Consider the following 17627-nt stretch of genomic DNA (forward strand, 5'->3'; position numbering starts at 1 on the left):
AGACAACTCTTGCGTCACAAAAAAAAACCCCGACCTCACAGTTGTGGTGTGGTCGGGTGTGCTGTGTACTTTATCACGTCGCTGCTGCCGCTCATGTGAAGTAATATCTCAATTACGCTCTTTCCGAAAACACTTGAACGCAGCATGCAGGGCTGCCCTCAACAACTAAACTCCGATCGTTAAAAGTCCAGGTCATTGCCATTAAAACACCAATTCCCACTATCCATTGCGCCCGTGTTCGCGTCCTTCTCTGCGGTCATGGTACGCGAGGGCTCGCTGGGAAATAGAGTCTTTTCTCCCCATGGCATCTCCCATTTTCCACAGGTTTCGCGAGATTTACAGAGACGGGTTGGCGTGCGGGATCATTTCTCCGCCAGACGAACTGAAAAATACTGATATGAAATCTGCGTAGAGGTAATAAAAACGTGTTTTGAGGGGAGAGCACGTCCGTTAACACCCAGTTGTTCCTGGTGTTTGTGTTAGAGCTGCCATTGAGGAGGACTCTGACGAGAGGATGTAGCTAGCCGCCTCCACTTACCTACTGTCACATCTGCATTGAAGTAGAGCTAGGACAGGCGAGTGTTACTGATAGCCCACAGAGTGAGGTGTAGGTGTGTTGGATTTAGCCCAGCACAGGTGGGCTTCGGCATGACTTACCGCGTAGTTGGTCGGGCTCGCCTCATCGTATTTTATGTGTATGCTGCTAATGTTCAACTCATTGGCTGTAAAAAATGTCACAAGCTAACGTTTACATTATATAGTGAAATGGCTGACGTATTCTCTTGAAGTTATCATATTATTGTTTTGTTTTTTATTATTAATATTTTAAATCCGAACCACATGGACATGACAAACTGCAGTCTTGCCGTGGTGTGCTGTATATTACAAACACTGACCTCCATGTCTGTGTAGTTAAAGTAACTCCCCGGGGGGGCGGGGGGTGTTTCCATCATGCAAATCCATTGGCTGTCAGAGTTGTCAGTCTCAGCTGAGCAGGCTGCAGCCTGTCACAGGTCTGTTCTGACATGCGAGTCTCTCAGCGAAAGGGGAAACCATCCTTATGGTGTAGGATACTTTACATGTAAAGTTTAGCAGCTGTCATACTCACTCACATTGCCCTGTCTTTCTCTTAATCAGTAGCCTTTGAATTTCTGGAGGCATGTCCAAGAAAAGGGGCAGGTATGTAGAAACAAAGCTACTGTATATGGCATCATATGACGCCATTATTGGTGGTTTTACAAAATACAGTAAAAGTATAATGCCACAAACAGCTGCATGAAACTGTGGTTAGTCCAGGTATAAGTCACTGTAAGTAACAAAAAGTTTATATTGGTCCAAAGACCGGAATGAATGACAAAAAATTATATTGCATTCGGATTTAAATGATCATTGATAGTTATAGTTGCAAATAGAACTGCATTAGTAATGTAGGTTATGTGCAATGGCTTCAGTTTAAACTAACTTTCCAGAAAGGTCTCAAATGCAAATATTCATATGTGAGATCAAATACTGACAGTGAGTTACATAACCAGATATCATAAAGCTTGTGTAAGATGTGTACTTTAACTTTGACCACAGACACACAGACCTGCTTATTCATTCCTGTATTACCAGAAAGCGGAGCAGTGGGGAACTGAGTGACACACTAAGTCCAGACCCCAACAGCATTCTGGGAGTCCGTATTCAACATAACTGGCGTGAGAAGGGGAACCAGAGCAAATGGAAGGGAACAGTGCTGGACAGGCTTAGTGTAAATCCTTCTCTCTTCATGGTGAAGTATGACGGCTTTGACTGCGTCTATGGCATCGAGCTGTTCAAGGATGAGAGAGTGTCCAACCTGCAGGTCCTGTCAGAAAAAGTTGGTGAGCTAGGAGAAAGCTTCTTCTGTTTTTTTTTTTTTTTTGCTTTGATCAGTTCATGTTTTGGATTCTGAAATGAACTTTGAACTGAATTTTGTGATCTGAACTTTTTGCAACAGTTGGGTTATACAGGATATTATACAATTTTGTCACTGTGTTTCCACAGTAAACAACAAACTCAAGATACCCCCAGGGGCTGAGGAGCTGGTGGGCAAAGCTGTGGAGCATCTGTTTGAGAAGGAGGATGGAGAGAAGAACGAGTGGAGAGGCATGGTCCTCTCTAGAGCTCCAATCATGACCAACTGGTACTATATCACTTATGAAAAGGACCCCGTTCTTTATATGTACCAGCTGTGGGACGACTACGCTGATGGAGACCTCAGGATTCTGCCTGAAGCAGGTACTCACAATTAGTGTATGAAAAAGACAGATTTAAACATGAAGTCTCTGGAAAATCTTGTCCTAAGGCTTGTGACGTAAATAAGTTTTTCATTTCATTGCTTCTTTTTTTGGGGTGGGTTCGGGGGGTGCATGGATATCATGTGAGTTCACCAGCAGTCACGGTGGTCAAGGAAGTCTGTTCATCACATGCCTTCAGCTCAGGCTCAGACTCCCAGTAGCAAACAGGCAAAATGATGTATTTTAACTTCTTCTTGAAGTCATGGACTTAGTCACTTTTGACAACAAAGATATTAATGATGTATAAGAATAATGAAAATGAAGTACGTAGAGTTCAATCAGGCAGTGTCTTCTCTGGAAGATTAGATGTTAATGGTCACGAGCTGTTCCAGACGTATTGGTTATGTTTACGCACAAATTGCTGCTTCCAATTTGAGAATATTGAAACGATTTGGTACACATAAACGCTTACAGTAACTCAGAGTCTAATCTGGATAGTGAAAAATCTTAATTAAAAAATATTAAGTACAAAGGCATAATACAAAATACCAAGGCTTCTAAGAACTCATTGATAATTTTTGCATTGCCGCCTAAGTTATGATTAAAAAAATATTAAGAATTCTTAAACTTTGGAGAAGTCTGGAGAATGATTTTCTTTTCATCATTTCTAGGTCTGTAAAATTCTAGAAGTAATTTGGGAACTTTGAGAAAACAGGAATGGAGAAGAGAAAGCCTCAGGTTGCTCCCGCACACAGTTACTCATCACAAAAATCGGTGAACAGAGATGGAGCATTTACAGAATAATACAGAACCTTTGTTTTAAATACTTTCCATACATGTTTTACTCAGAAACCAAATAAGACATTATAACACTTTGAGACACTTTAAGTAGGTGATGTGTAACTCCAGATGCATTTGTATTGTTAGTGTCGTGATGTTGGGATGTTTCATTCCTCTCCTCAGAAAACAAGCACCTGTTGCCTGCCGACAGGAAGCCAGGGGAAGAGACGGAGAGTCTGGTGGGGAAACAAGTGGAGTATGTTACCGACAAGGGTGTGAAGAGAACAGGCCTGGTCATCTACCAGGTCCCAGCCAAGCCCTCTGTCTACTATATCAAATACGATGATGACTTTCATATCCATGTCTATGACCTGGTCAAAACCACCTAGAGATAGTGGACACTTTTATCTCACTTTCCAGCCTCCTCCCATCTGCTTCTGTTCCACTCATTGTTCCTATCTGTTATTCAAGGCCATGGCAGATGTTGAATAGTTAATATGCTTTATTGTTCAGAAGAAAGTGCAATCCTTTTTTTTTTGTATGTACAGCAGAACTGTAGCACCGCTATGCTTTGCTGTTTCGAGGCGAGGGAAAACAAACAAGTTGTTTTATTGTTGCTGCTCTAATTTACACTTTTACATTTGGACAGTTTAAGGTTGCACTGCCCAACAGCTGCAAAGTGCAGTTGATACTGCATTTGCACTGTTGCCCCTGAGACCTGTCACTGATCTGTCCTTAATTATCTTAATTAAATCCTAGTGTAACTTAAAAAAAAAAAGCTGATCCAAATATCCTTTAGACACTTTTCTTTGGATTTACTTAAGAAGTAATAAGCTTGGTATACATATTTTCCTCTGCATAGATGCCTTCTGGGGAGATATTTATTAAATGTAATGGGCAGACAAAAACATGGAGTGTATTTATCTAACAATATCAAATCAATCAGTGTTAGGAACGGATGGATAAAATCACCTTTGTGAGACCCTTATTTTTTCGAGAGCAATTCAGATGAATTATGCTCATGTGGAAATATACTCATGCACCTTTGCACCATATCTAGTTTCATAGTATCTATGGCTGTATGAATTGGCCACATTTTCATGCTGAGCATCTCTTCTTTTAACCCTGACGGAAGGTTTCTGCACAGGCTCCAAATCGTACTTTTAACAGCACATGGTACATCTGATTCTTTGTACTGGTAATTAAGATGCTAAATTCTCATTTGAATTTGACCCCACACAAATCATCAAGTGCCTTCAGGCTTGTCATTTTGCAATATTGTACATACTGAATATCTATCTACGCTCTTAATGAATTTTCGTGTATGAAGGCTGCTATTAGGCTTTCATTCAGAAGTGGCGACACTGACAGCTTGAGGAAAGTTTTGCAACCATCAGTTTGTATTAGTGCTGTTTTTGCTCTTAATGCAGAATGAAAATGTCCTACTAGCACACGTCGTCATTGGTTGTATAATCTCACTGTTGATATTGTGGGGAGCACTTTAATTGTATAAAGTTTACATGTTTAGGCTATGGTATGCTATATGGTTTCCCCAACTTGCTTTTTTTTTCTTCAAGAGAAAATGTGGCAGAATAATGCTTTATATCACACAGATAAAGAAAAAAAAGGAAGAAAAAAAGGTGCAATACATTCAGAGGATTATGTAATCTGTACAACTTGTGTAAAATGCCTTGTAATCTTGCCTGTTGTGATTACTCACAATATGAATATCTCATCAAAAACCACCAGCTTTTAGTGAAAGGGTCATTAATATACGTAACATATAAACTTAATATTTACCAGGTATAATCAACTGACAAACCATTTTGCCAACAGTAACTTATAAAGGTCATAACGGTCTCTTAGTCTTGCAAACATGACATGTATGCTTGCAGTATGGAGTTCATCCTGACTTTGTCATTATGTCCTAGCTACTGAATTAGTCTTGCCCTTCTCAGTCTTTTCCGAGTAATTCAGTGTATCCCTCAGTAAACTATCCAGTCAGTAGGTGTACTGTTATTTTGCGCTGTCCAAACTCTGCATGCATCATCTGAACACAGTGCCTGGACATTTTCAAACTGTGGAGAAGTGACAATGTGTGGCAGAATCCATAGTTTATTTTAACCCACATTAAAATATTTTAAAAAATCTTACAAATGGGTTAACACTGTACATCACCGCTAGTGGTGCTGTGGAGTGTTTGTGTGTTGTGTAGTGTGGACTTACAAATGACTGTGCGTGCTCTTCCTCATGCTTTCATGCTCATGCCTCTTCCTGTTCTGAAGTTGTAGCACCATCAACAGGCAATTTGTGTCATTATTATTCTGTCATGAGTAATCAAGATTTTTGCACATTTGTTAGGTCTTATTCTTTGAACACACTGCCATGATCCACATGTAGCTTATATATTTTGAGTCAATAAATCAAACTTAAGACTGGACATGTTTTAAGATTGATGTATTACTTAGTCACCAATAGTGAAACTGCATATATACAAGAGACACTCTCTTCATTACATTATTTGGATGGTTTGAGAAAAAAAAAGGGGGGGAGAGCAGAATTAGTCTGTACACACAAATCTGTGGTTATACACAAAATGACAGTGCAACCCTTTGAAAACACATTTTACTTCTTCGCTTTATGTACAACTCCCAACCAATGCTGCTATCATGTACAAAACCACAGTACCATTCCGAGGACTACACTCCCTGCAGCTGAATTTCATCTAGCAGTTTTCTTTCATGTTGGCCGTTTCTTCTTTCTTGTGAGGGGCTACAACGTTTGAAGAAGTAATGTTGTTTCTTAAGTGCAAAAGTCAAAAAGATTGATAAATGTCAGCTTGCCAAAAGTTCCTGTTCACTTGGTGAGGTCTTTCAGGTACTGCAAACCCTGATTTGTGTATTCAGTTGCCTTTGTTGGAGCCTCTGAGAGAGATGAAATTGTCCACCGCACTCCTGCAATAAAATAAAATTTGATAGTCTGGGTTTGTGGCATCAGAAATACATACAAGTTACATACAAAAGAGTATTACTAATCTCAAAGTCATAACGTTGAAATTGATTACAGCACCAATGAAACGCTAACTGAATCACTGCATCTGACAAGTGAAGTAGATTTCACATCTGTACACGCTCAAAAACCAAAACTCGTGACATTACTAAATTTGTAGCCTCGCTTTAAAAAGAACAAGCTTTTCATTCGGATCTCACCAGAGTTCCACGCCTGAACAGGGGAGAATTCAACCTTAGGCATGGTGGGAAGCTGAGCCTGAGGAGAGGGAAGATCCGTTAGTTTGAAACATTACAGTGCCCTATACGTTATACTGCATTCACATTTAACACTGTTGCAAAGCAAATTCAAAAGCAATCATGAGAAAAATATTAAAGACATCACGTGGCGAAACAGTGCGACATGCCTCCTACTGGAAATGATGGACCACTGATAATTATGACATTATGAAATATCACTGGGATTTCTGTAGGAAAAGCATACCGTCATGTGATTATTGACTACTTAGGTTATACTAAGATGTCTCCTGTTGTCACTGATTAAACCAAATGCGTATTTACTGTCAAATTCAAAATGACTGTTTTACTGTAACCTATGTTCTTTTTACATTCAGTGTCCACTTTACTAGGTACACTTGTGAAATCTAACACAAGCCAATACAATCACTCAGCCACAACTTATACCTTTATAATGATAATAATGTACAATTTTGATGGAGAAGGGTATGCATTTAACTACATTTGCTATTGTAGTCATACGTGTTACATCATACACACTAAGTACGACTTCAATAATAAACAGATAGTTAACACTTGGATTGCATTACATTGTACAAGTACACTAAATAGAGTGGCCAAGGATTGCAGACTGGATGGTGTGTGATCTGGTGGATGATTATATAATGATGTTGCTTTTTCATTGTTAAAAACCTAGAATGATTTGTGACCAGTAAAGCCAGAAGCAGTTCACTTTTGTACTGTGTTTATGTCTCGTAAAGGTGTCTTATAATCCCACATGAGATGGGCCATGAGATGGCAGGACTCCTAAATTATATTCATTCATTGATTGTGTGACTCATCAAAAACACGGTAAGGAGTGTCTACACCAGTGGCCTCTTTCCCTATCACAAGCACATAGGATACAGAGCGTGTGTGCCTCACATATTTCCCCTGCGTTGCATTGTGAAGCCTACTAGCGATGATCTAGGGCCGTCCTTGATCACAGCAAGATGTTCAAACTGTACATGTTATCTGTACCTCCAGGCCAAAGTACTTCATCCATTCCTGTACAGCGGGGGGGATTGCAGTCTTGGCCTTCTCCAGGGCCTCTGACCCTTGCTCACCGCTTCCCAACAAACCAGAGTCACAGGCAACGTAAAGAGCTCCTCCTGCAATGGTCACCTTGGTGGCCAGTCTGAAAACATGAGAACAGAGGGAGCAAGGATGTTAGCTAGAAATACCTACTCCTCTATCTAGTCAAAAAATATGTCAGACTGATAGAAAGCACGGTTACATGTTACTATTATTACAGCCCTCCACTTGTGAGTGCCCTTTAATGTCATATACTGTTGTAGTAATTATCACTTTGAGAAGCATCAGCTGACGTTAGCCAACCAAAAGAAAAAAAGTAAATTAGCCGAACGTCCAAATCAAATGGATATGTACAGAATACAGTAATGTTACAGATAAAATATTGAACCAGCTAACTAACTATCCGAGCAGTAGGCAGTGTCTAAAGGCGACAGCTGGGGAGCTCTTGGACAGACTGACAGCCAACTTAGCGACAGTTAGCTAACTGCTAACTGCACCTTGCTACAGAAGCAATGACTTAAGGGGAATTATGGGCAAAATCGAAAATACTAACTTCACTACGGGCAAAATCCTTGCCGCCATGGTTCACAGCGCTGTAGTTTCCTTTAGCGTATAGTTATTCCAAGTACAATTAGAATGAGCTGGAATGAATGCTATCTCTTCAGCTGCACTGAAGGACAACCCTGCTTGATCCCTGCGCACATGGGTTGTGTCAATAAAGTTGCTTTTTCAAAAGCTAGTCGTAAGGTTATTTAAGAGCCGTAGATTCGTTCTTCTTCTTGCCCTTCTTTTTATTAACGCATAACCATTAAAATCACAGCTTTCACGCCTTATTAAAAAAAACAGTTATTTTAAAGTAGATGTTTTTAATAATATCAAACAAATACATTTTTTTCTGGTAAGCAGGACAAGTCTGATCGGTCTGATCGAAGTTCAATAAACCTCTTATGTCAGCAACACACCCCCTTAAACACGTCAAGACTTGGGGCAGGGAGGCTTACATAAATGGCACTTGATCTTGATTTTCATGTATTCCTTGTGTGAGGCAGCTCCAGAAAGTGGAACTGAACCTAGAGCAAAAACAAAACAAAGAAAAAAAAAAAAAACAAAGAAAAAAACAACAACTACCAGCTCACACAATGGGAACTTTAATAAAAATCCTGTTAGGAAGTATATGTGTTGCTTTTGTAGCTGTCAAGTGGAATGCACCCAGTTTTGACGCAGGTAAGAGAGACGGAACTATTATATAAAAGTCAAAATATTTTATGCTTGTGTGGTGTAGGCACTTTTTTTTCTGCTGTAGCTCTTAATATCCCGTATTTTACTGTTTATGTTTGGTCACTTTGACAGCAGCAAACATGCAGATGTAGCCCGCTGACGGTGACTTGTGGTGTTAAACCTATAGATGGTTATACCACAGGTGCTGTTATTGTTACTATAGAATCACAGAAAGAGATTACTTTTAAAAGTGCGGCTTCAACTACATTTTCCACACTGAAATACGAACTGTGTGAGCCTATTGTGTAACTGCTGGGTGACAGGATACTATACACGCCTAGTGCTCTGCACTGAACAAAAATATCTATGTATTAATGAAGAAGTCTGTGAAAGTTGAATGTTCCCCTGAGGACATTTGGGAAAGGAATCACAAACTGAGCGAGTAATTGTGATGATGGTGATAAGCTGACATGCTTTCCACTTATGACAGAGATTTCACAGAGAGAGGGCCAGGCTCCCACCTTGGTCCAGCCTGCCACTCCCCTGACCCGCGGTTTCATTTATACACTTAGACGTGTTGTGGGCTGGGCCAGGGCCCAGCCAGCCACCCCACCGGTTGGCCACCTTGTACTAAATTAAAACTGTATGATTTTTTTCAGAATCCCTCAGAGGTGCCAGGGTACTGGTGACTGGGGCCAGTACAGGCATTGGTGAACAAATGGCATATCATTATGCCCGCTTTGGAGCTCAGATAGTTATTACTGCAAGGAGGGAGAAAGTGTTACAGCAGGTCAGTGAACTTGACAACATGTTCTTTAAATGGTGTCAAACCTAAAACTAATACATGTCTAGACACACAATAAATGCAGCACACATTTTTATTTTCCATTCTGTCACTTGGTTGAGGAGTTTATCATATCATATTCATAGAAATCTAGTAGGACATCAGGCTAATAAGGCTCACAGGTCAAGGTCAAAGGTGTTAACCCATTCCTTCTGATCTCTGTCTATAGGTTGTAGAGAAGTGCTTGAGTTTGGGTGCCGAGAAAGCATTTTATATATCAGCCGACATGAGCAGCGAGTCAGACCCTGACAAAGTGGTAGATTTTGCTCTGCAAAAGCTTGGGGGCTTGGATTACCTGGTTCTCAACCACATTGGCCCGAGCCCCTTCAGCATGTGGGATGGAGATGTGGAACACGTCAAGTGGCTGATGAAGGTAACGCAGTATTTTGATGGTTTATCAGAACATACAATGAGGGAAATTCACTGATCTGCACGTGTGTGTGCTTTTCAAAGGTCAATTTCTTCAGCTATGTCCAGATGGCTTGGAAAGCTTTGGACTCCCTTGAGCAAAATAAAGGATCATTGGTGGTTGTTTCGTCACTTTTAGGTAGGTTTGTCGCACTGTCTTTATACACATGTGGATGACAGCAAACTATGAAACTGTTACAAGCGAACCCAAACACAGGACACAGACTCGGAGCTCAAATATCATAAAATTCATTACTTGATACTTGGTCTCAGGAAGAAATGATTAAGGGGAATGAGAGTTCTGGCTTAGGGGAAAAAAACACACAGGAATAACTTAAAACACACAATTCTACATGAACTTGAACTTCTGAACATATGCTACCAAACTGGCTGAAACAACAATTGGCTGAAAGATCAGGGTAGATATGATACTAGGCTGATGAGTAGATGGATTGCAGGTGTGCGGGCTGATTGGGGATCAGGTATTTCAGGGAGAGACAGAGGGGGAGAAGTGCCACGCCCACAACACAGACACACATACAGACACACACACACACACACACAAAGACAGACAGACAGACAGGGGAGGACAGGAAATACAAGGGAAAGGGAAAACACCAGAAACCACAGAATCCAACTGAAAATGCCACAAAGCACAGTATGGATTTGTGCTCCTCAGATGAGTTGGTCCTGATCACATGTGAATCCACATGGAAATTTTGTTCTTACCTTTGAACATTTTGGAAATATTAAAACACTGCTGAAGCCCACAAAATCACAAATCTTAATACTTACTCATAATTCACAGGTAAAATGTCCAGTCCCTTTGTGGCACCATATACTTCAACAAAATTTGCCTTGAATGGTTTCTTTGGGGCCCTTCGGCATGAGCTAGCCATGAAGAAGAGCAACGTGTCCATCTCCATATGTACACTGGGTCTCATTGATACAGACTCAGCTATGGAGAAAGTCAGGTTTGTAACATTTATTTGCAAAAAATGCAAATATATTTGGCATCATTAACATTATTTGTGTAGATTTTACTATGTGCTATCCACAGTGGTTAGATGTGGTGTTTTTCTGTATTTTAGGGGAGTCACTGATGTACCAGCATACCCAGCCACAGATGCAGCCTTGAACATAATCACCACAGGAGCTACGAGACAGCTAGAGCTCTTCTACCCTTGGTTCACCCGCGTTGTGACTCTAACCAAAGACTGGTTCCCTTCTATTACAAACTATATCATCCAGAACTCCTATAAGTACAGTCCATGAAGAACACCTATCTGTAGTACTGGTAAACATGTCCTTGATTCAATACATGGACATATCTTAGGGTTAGAGCTTTGACATAATATTTATGATGTAGTGATATTCATGGGCCATGATAACTCTGTGGACTACAACTAGAGTAGTCCCCTTTCCGAATTTAGCCTTTATTTTGTGGTTTACCCTTACTTTTTTTTTGCCCTAATACTTAACTCTCCAGCTGGAAAATAATTTTCATCACAGGCAAATGGATCAGGTTACTATATAAAACAAACTGAACCTTGTCCTCCTTTCCTCATCTTGCTTTTGGGAGAGGTCCAGTTATAAAGAAAAAAAAACACCCACAGGGAGAAGAGCTCATGGTTTGGGTTTGTTTCCCTTTGGCCTACCTCAAAGAGATTAAAAAGGGGTTAGTTCCTATCTGCAGCTTACAGCCAGTGCGCCACACCACCAGCTACTGCACCAACAGCTAACAGGTGCACATTCACAAAAAAATCCACCTGGTTTACCACCATGTCTTCAGAAAAGAACACATGGGGCAGCATACCGTGGGATAATGTCCTGCCTGCAAGTCACAGCAGGAAGAGGAAGGTGCGTAAGACCAGAGGATTGAGATTCAGTGGGGATTGGGGCATCAGACTTTTCACATGACAGAAACTCTGTGGTAAGAGCAACAGACTTGATAAAAGGAGGAAACAAATAAAAACATTTCTTCTCAGTCGTGCTGTATTTCTCTTGCTTGTAAAATATTTCCTCTCAAAGTAGTTTTGTGGTAATTTTGGCTTTTATTTGGCAGTGGATAGTTGAGAGAACTTAAATCTGAGATGTTGTGATCAGAGTATAAAGTGTAGGTCTTAAACACTAGGGCACAGGACACAGTTTCAGTGAGGTCGAAAAGGAAATTCACATCACAATTGCAAACTCTGTAACAATTGACTACTAACACATTACCATTTTAAAGTGTTTCAAAATTAATAGGAAAAAACCCCAGAACATCCAAAATTAGATTTTGCTAGTATATTTAATTTAAATTAAACATTTAATCAATTGTGCACACTTAAGATAAACAAAGGTTTAAAAAGAGGTATTAATCTAAATGGAATATTACTGTGAACGTCCACATGAGGGCAGTAGTAGTAAAGTAAGATTACTTTCTGCCTGCAGAGACCAGTGAAGTCCATTCCCTGATGAGAAAAAAAAAACCCTCCATGCATTTGATGATCATGCAGTAAACTGGTTTTAATGTCTCAAATACTCAATTCTGAACTTGAAAATAAATAAATAAATAGCTGGGTCCCCTTGGTCACAGATTTATCAAATTTTTATTTATTAATGTAATAGACTTTAAACCCTGATCAGCATATCAATGCTCACCCTCCCTGTTCCTTTTCCTGTCTTCACTGTTCTCCACCCCTGGATTCCTCCCCATCTCCATTCTTCTCTTTTTCATTTCGTTTCGTCTTCCCAAAGCCGGCCACAGTAGGCGTTGCAGACTTCCTACAGAGCAGGACTTTCTCAGTGGGTTCCTTTGTTCATCATCCCCAAAGGCACCACAGGCTTCCTATGAAGCTGTTGGCTCAATCCATCCTGGTGGTCTTTTCTTTATTGTAATACACCCCATAGGTTGGACCCTGCTGATAGAGCAGTTTTCCACTGTGTACTCAGATTGAGTTGTCATTGTCAAAAACATAAAGACAAAAAAGCCTCACTAAATCTTGATTTGAAAAGTTGAGAAACAAAAAGAAAAGCAATTTCTCCTGGATACATATGAATGATTCTTCAAGATTGAGAATAAGTGACTTTGAATCTGTAGTAAATGTTCACACTGTTGTTTTCTTGTGGTCCTTCGATTGACAGGACTGATGGGGAGAACTCATTGGAATACATCTTCTCTTTGTCCTTATCTCGACACTCTTGCTTATTTGGGAGGATTTTGGAAATGGTATAATCTTCCTGCAGATGCTGTTGCAAGAAAAAAAATCTCTCCCTTCTTTTCACTCTTTCTCTGTCTCTCTCTCTCACACACACACACAAATGGTGGGGCCTCCTGGGGAGGAGAGACGGCATGGCCTGGGAGAACAGCCAGAAACACCTGCAACAGATTAGTGCTCCTAATGCTAGGTAATAAATCCTCTCACCCTTCTCAAGCATCTCCATCTCCACCAAGCATGGATCTTATAGGCTGAGGAGCATCCACCCACAACAATGACTACAACACAAACACAAACACACACACACACACACACACACACACACACACACACACACACACACACACACACACACACACACACACACACACACACACACACAAAATACAAACACTGAAACCTTGATGCATCCATGCATGTATTTATATTGTCCTTCTCAGCTGTTATCTACTGCCACGTATGCTGAAAGTTATCTAACATGCTCACATTATAGTTATCCTACTGCTTCAGGAGGTTTTCCCCAGGGTTTTAGCCTGGGCGCTATATCAAGATCAAACATTTTCATTATGACTGCAAACAGCCAAGGCCAAGACCAAAGCTGAGGTTGGCTGCTTTACGGACTACACATAAAACATGAAAGGTGGCAGACTGATTGGACCAAATGGACCCTTGCCTACAGAGGTTTGAAATGGAAGTTGAATTCTGCTTTAATAACCTTGATACAACATATTATTTCATCTCTTTGTCGACAGATAAAGAAAGACGATCTGTGTGTGTGCTACAGTAGTAAAATCAAATGACATGTAAAGTGGGTCTAAAACCTTATTCCACACATTCTATGTGTCCTCAGTTTTATATTTGCCCACAGAATTTGCTGATGATGCAGAAATGTCATGTTTGAGACCATAAACAGTTACCTGTCCATGGAAATGACACGGTGCACCTCAGCCATTACACACCAGTCCTCAATTTATGATTCTTCCTTGTCCCGCTTCTTTGAGCACAAAGGACACTGCTCCACAAATTTCCGTCCAGCTTCATCCATCAGTTAGTTTGTGCACCACAGAAAGGATGGCCTTGGTGCACACACACTTGCATCGTGTCATGCATGTTTGCCGGCATGTGTGTGATATTTTTCATCCACTGACTGGAGAATGACCGGCCAACTGGAGAGAATGGGACTCATGAGCCTGCTGTGTGAAGGTGGAAGTGGGGATGGTAAAGTAAACCACGGACAGGAGGTAGCACACAGAACGTATCATGTCTGTATGTTGTTCTGAGACCACAGTATTACAAGGAAATGATAAAGATGTGATGATGAAAGGAATTACGAAAAGAAATTCCGCACAAATACATTTAGAGGTGCTGGTAGGTGGTTTTCTCGCCATTTCCCCAAGTGGCTGCTCATGGGGCAATGTTAGGTCTCTGTAAATAATACTGTAAAGACCTGCATGAGAAGTGCCCTGAGAAAAGTTCTGTTGCGATTTGACACTATAGAAATAAAATTTAATTGAACTTAACGGTCAACCATTTCAGATTAATTTAGTTATTTTGACCCTGCAGTACTCAAAGCATGTGTTCCAGTGTACTGCAGGAGCTTGTACCATGATGTTACTAAATAAAACAAATATATGAACATTCCGTACAATACAAAGACATATAAGCTACTGATAAAAAAAAACAACAACAAACATAAATATTACACAATCTGTCTGTGGGTGTAAATGTTACCTAAAATCAAATTTCATCTATTTATTAGCTCTTCAAGTTGAAACCAGCCATTGATCTGCGTAGTTGTGTGAGCCGATTAATTTTGAAAAGAATGTTAATCTTCCTGAATACCGAGCTTGTGCATGACCTCTGAAAAGTTTTCACAAAACAGTGAGCTATGATAACAAAAGAGAGAGTGAGCGAGAGAGACAAAGGGGGGAGGCGAGATGAAAACCTATGAAAGGGAGCGTCAGTGTGAATAAAAAGTGTGGGTGTGAGAGGTGGCTGAGGTGGCCCTGTGACCCCTGACCTCCTTCCCCCAGGTCCATTCAGAGCAGCACAATGGTTGACACCTGTGCCCTTTCAATACTGGCACTATTATTATTTACATCAGTCAGCGGGAGAGAGAGAGAAAGACAGAAAGAGGCCAGAGGTGCTGTGAAGCACGGTGCACCAGCCTCATGCCAGTCCCCCCTCCCCACTCTTCCCTTCTTTTTCAAAGACAGGTGCCTTCCTATCTCTCTCTCTGTCTCTCTCTCTCACACACTCTCTCTCTCTCTCTGTCTCTCTGTGTCTGCCAATCTCTTCTCTCTAATTATTTTAGATAACTCCAAACACATTGGCGGAAGCAGAGGATCCACAAAGAGGACAGACAGGGTGTGTTTACATCCTGTACCTAATGGTCTGACATTGCTCTATTCCTGCACTTCTGTATCACCATTAACACAGAGGGCGTCAGATAAAATGTGGGGTTGGGGGGGGGGGGGGGGGGGGGTTAAAACACTTTCAAATTGTATAAAAACATTGCAGAGGATCTCTCATTTCATATTTTGGCACCTGCAGAAAGAATAACTGGTCGCTGTAATTCTCCAAAAACAACCTCTCAAAAACGAAACAGCTCTATGTTATATGCATGTTTTTCCAAATTCAGCCTATTCAGCAGCATCTAACACAGCCGGAACAGTCTCACTTGCATCTCATTTGATAAAATATGGAGCCGTATACAGAGATTTGAATGTGTGTAAGCGTTTAATGACATTTGCAGGACAGTCCATTTGTTATGTTCTTGTCATTTATTCCTCTCTTGCTGATCAGGCTGGTGGGGAGAGTCACAGGGAGCATGGGTGGCAGGCTGGGGGTTACATGAATTCTTTTTTTTTTTTTTCACTGGGGAAGAGAAAGCCCAATTAACAAAGGATAAGAAGTGAACCGTAAACACCCTCAACAAGGCCCAACAAACCTACAAGAACAAGAGCTCTCTCTCTCTCTCTCTCTCTCTCTCTCTCTCTCTCTCTTTCTCTTTCTCCCTCACCCCCCTCTGCTGACCAACCCCGCCACCCTCCTCCCCCCTCTTGCTCACTCACTCTCTCTTCCACTTCCCTCACAAAAGGAAGGCTCAGAGCTTACAAAGTGCCAATTAACACTGAATGTTTGCCCCTCGCACCTCCCTCTCTGAACTGCTGACAGCTCTGGTGTTTGGGTTAATACCAAAGGCCTGCAAAGAATTATAATTCTCCTCCTTGCCCCATCCCCCCTTCTCTCCCTCTCCTATCCTTTTATTTTGTTTCCAATGGGGTGGTTTTACAGTTCAATGCACAGTCAAAGGGTGATATAAAATGACTTTCCAAAGAATTTCATTTAGGGAGAAGAGGGGCTGTGTTGCATTGGGGCAGGACTGAGGATGGGGGGGGGGGGGGGGGGGGGGGGGGGGGGGCCCTGGTGAGACAGAGAAAGAGAGACAACTATAAATTAATAGTGAAAAGATTTGTATCAAAATATTTGTGTCATGTACTGGGGGTGCTTGCGCCCTGTTTACAAGCATAAAATGATTATTCATTCACATTGAATTCACATTCTAATTTCTGTCACAGGAGAAGATAGTTATCCCTGTGGGCTCTGGTTGCCATTTCTTCCACTATCATCAGCGCATTGTATGCAAAAAATGCATACATGACCCCGGTTTACACACAAATAACACACACACACAAACATTTTCTTACTCACTGGAACTGCAGGTCCCACTTGAGATGAAGATAGCAGTGTGGGTCATTTATCACAGGCAAGGCTGATGTCTGTGCTATGCTTGTTTTTCTCCCTTGTGAACTCCAATAAATCAGCCTACTGAATAAAAGAGTGGCCAATGAGAGGAGGTGAGAGGGTTAAACTCTGGGAGAAACAGAGACCACTAGACTCTTTAAGGGAGCTTCTGCCTGCACTCAATTCCCTGCCCAAACTGGGTCTGCCTCAACAATTTATGACCTCTGGGGACCCGGCCTATACTCTCCCCTTTCTTTACTTTGGGATGAGGTCCCCTGTTAAAATGGGTTATTCTTGGGGATGGAGCAGAGCTTGAATTGGATTTTGCTTCTGACAAGAAAAGGTCTTACGGATCCTGCTAGATCTCAATATAGTATGGAAACTAAATGTAACTTGTGTCTAAAGAAATAGTTCAGTGTTAGATAGTTCAGTGGAAGATTGATACCACTCTTATTTCTGTCTCCTTGATGTAAGGGTACAGCCAGCAGCTGGTTAGCATATCTTACACAAAGACCAGATGCAGAAGAAAAAAATGAAATTTCACAATTTTTAAAAAAAATTTACTTTTATCTTGTAAGATTTAACATGTTAATTGGTGAGCTTTAGAGGTGCTGGTATGTGGACGTTTCTGTACTTTTAGTCTTAGGCTAAGCTAAGCTAGCTAGATAAATATTTACTACACACACAAGAGAGTGGTATCAGTTTTCTCATCCAACCCTTTTTTCTTTAATGATATTAATTGCCCAACTTTATTAGTGGCAAAGAGGAACCAGGGATTTTGATAAAACACCTTCATGTTAGGATGGCATCTGTTGGCCCTGACAAAGGAGGGTGGGTAGTCCTGCTGGTGTGG

At 41.0% G+C, this 17627-nt stretch overlaps 3 protein-coding genes across 5 annotated transcripts; 2 read left to right on the forward strand and 1 right to left on the reverse strand.

The window, feature by feature from the left end:
- The first annotated feature begins 283 nt into the window (after positions 1–283).
- Positions 284–4822, forward strand: LOC121183355 (spindlin-W-like). 3 transcript variants are annotated; one of them, XM_041040395.1, is made up of 5 exons: positions 284–414; positions 1138–1179; positions 1615–1862; positions 2026–2259; positions 3222–4822. In XM_041040395.1, exons 2-5 carry the CDS (start codon positions 1160–1162, stop codon positions 3425–3427), a joined length of 708 nt encoding a protein of 235 aa, XP_040896329.1. In that variant the 5' UTR covers positions 284–414; positions 1138–1159; the 3' UTR covers positions 3428–4822. The 3 variants fall into 3 exon arrangements, with proteins under 3 accessions (XP_040896329.1, XP_040896330.1, XP_040896331.1); XM_041040396.1 differs by having other exon boundaries at positions 318–414; positions 1141–1179; XM_041040397.1 differs by lacking the exon at positions 1138–1179 and having other exon boundaries at positions 318–414.
- Positions 4823–5478: 656 nt separating this feature from the next.
- Positions 5479–8075, reverse strand: micos13 (mitochondrial contact site and cristae organizing system subunit 13). The gene is made up of 4 exons (XM_041040398.1): positions 7911–8075; positions 7304–7460; positions 6248–6305; positions 5479–5992 (listed from the first exon to the last, which is right to left on the reverse strand). The coding sequence occupies exons 1-4, from the start codon at positions 7937–7939 to the stop codon at positions 5895–5897; spliced, it is 342 nt and encodes a 113-aa protein (XP_040896332.1). The 5' UTR covers positions 7940–8075; the 3' UTR covers positions 5479–5894.
- A 279-nt stretch (positions 8076–8354) lies between these two features.
- On the forward strand, positions 8355–11812 carry hsd11b1la (hydroxysteroid (11-beta) dehydrogenase 1-like a). The gene is made up of 6 exons (XM_041041271.1): positions 8355–8581; positions 9235–9365; positions 9589–9792; positions 9873–9966; positions 10636–10801; positions 10919–11812. Exons 1-6 carry the CDS (start codon positions 8497–8499, stop codon positions 11100–11102), a joined length of 864 nt encoding a protein of 287 aa, XP_040897205.1. The 5' UTR covers positions 8355–8496; the 3' UTR covers positions 11103–11812.
- Positions 11813–17627: the final 5815 nt, after the last annotated feature.

This window comes from Toxotes jaculatrix, chromosome 6 (assembly GCF_017976425.1).
Source record: "Toxotes jaculatrix isolate fToxJac2 chromosome 6, fToxJac2.pri, whole genome shotgun sequence".
Lineage (NCBI taxonomy): Eukaryota > Metazoa > Chordata > Actinopteri > Toxotidae > Toxotes > Toxotes jaculatrix.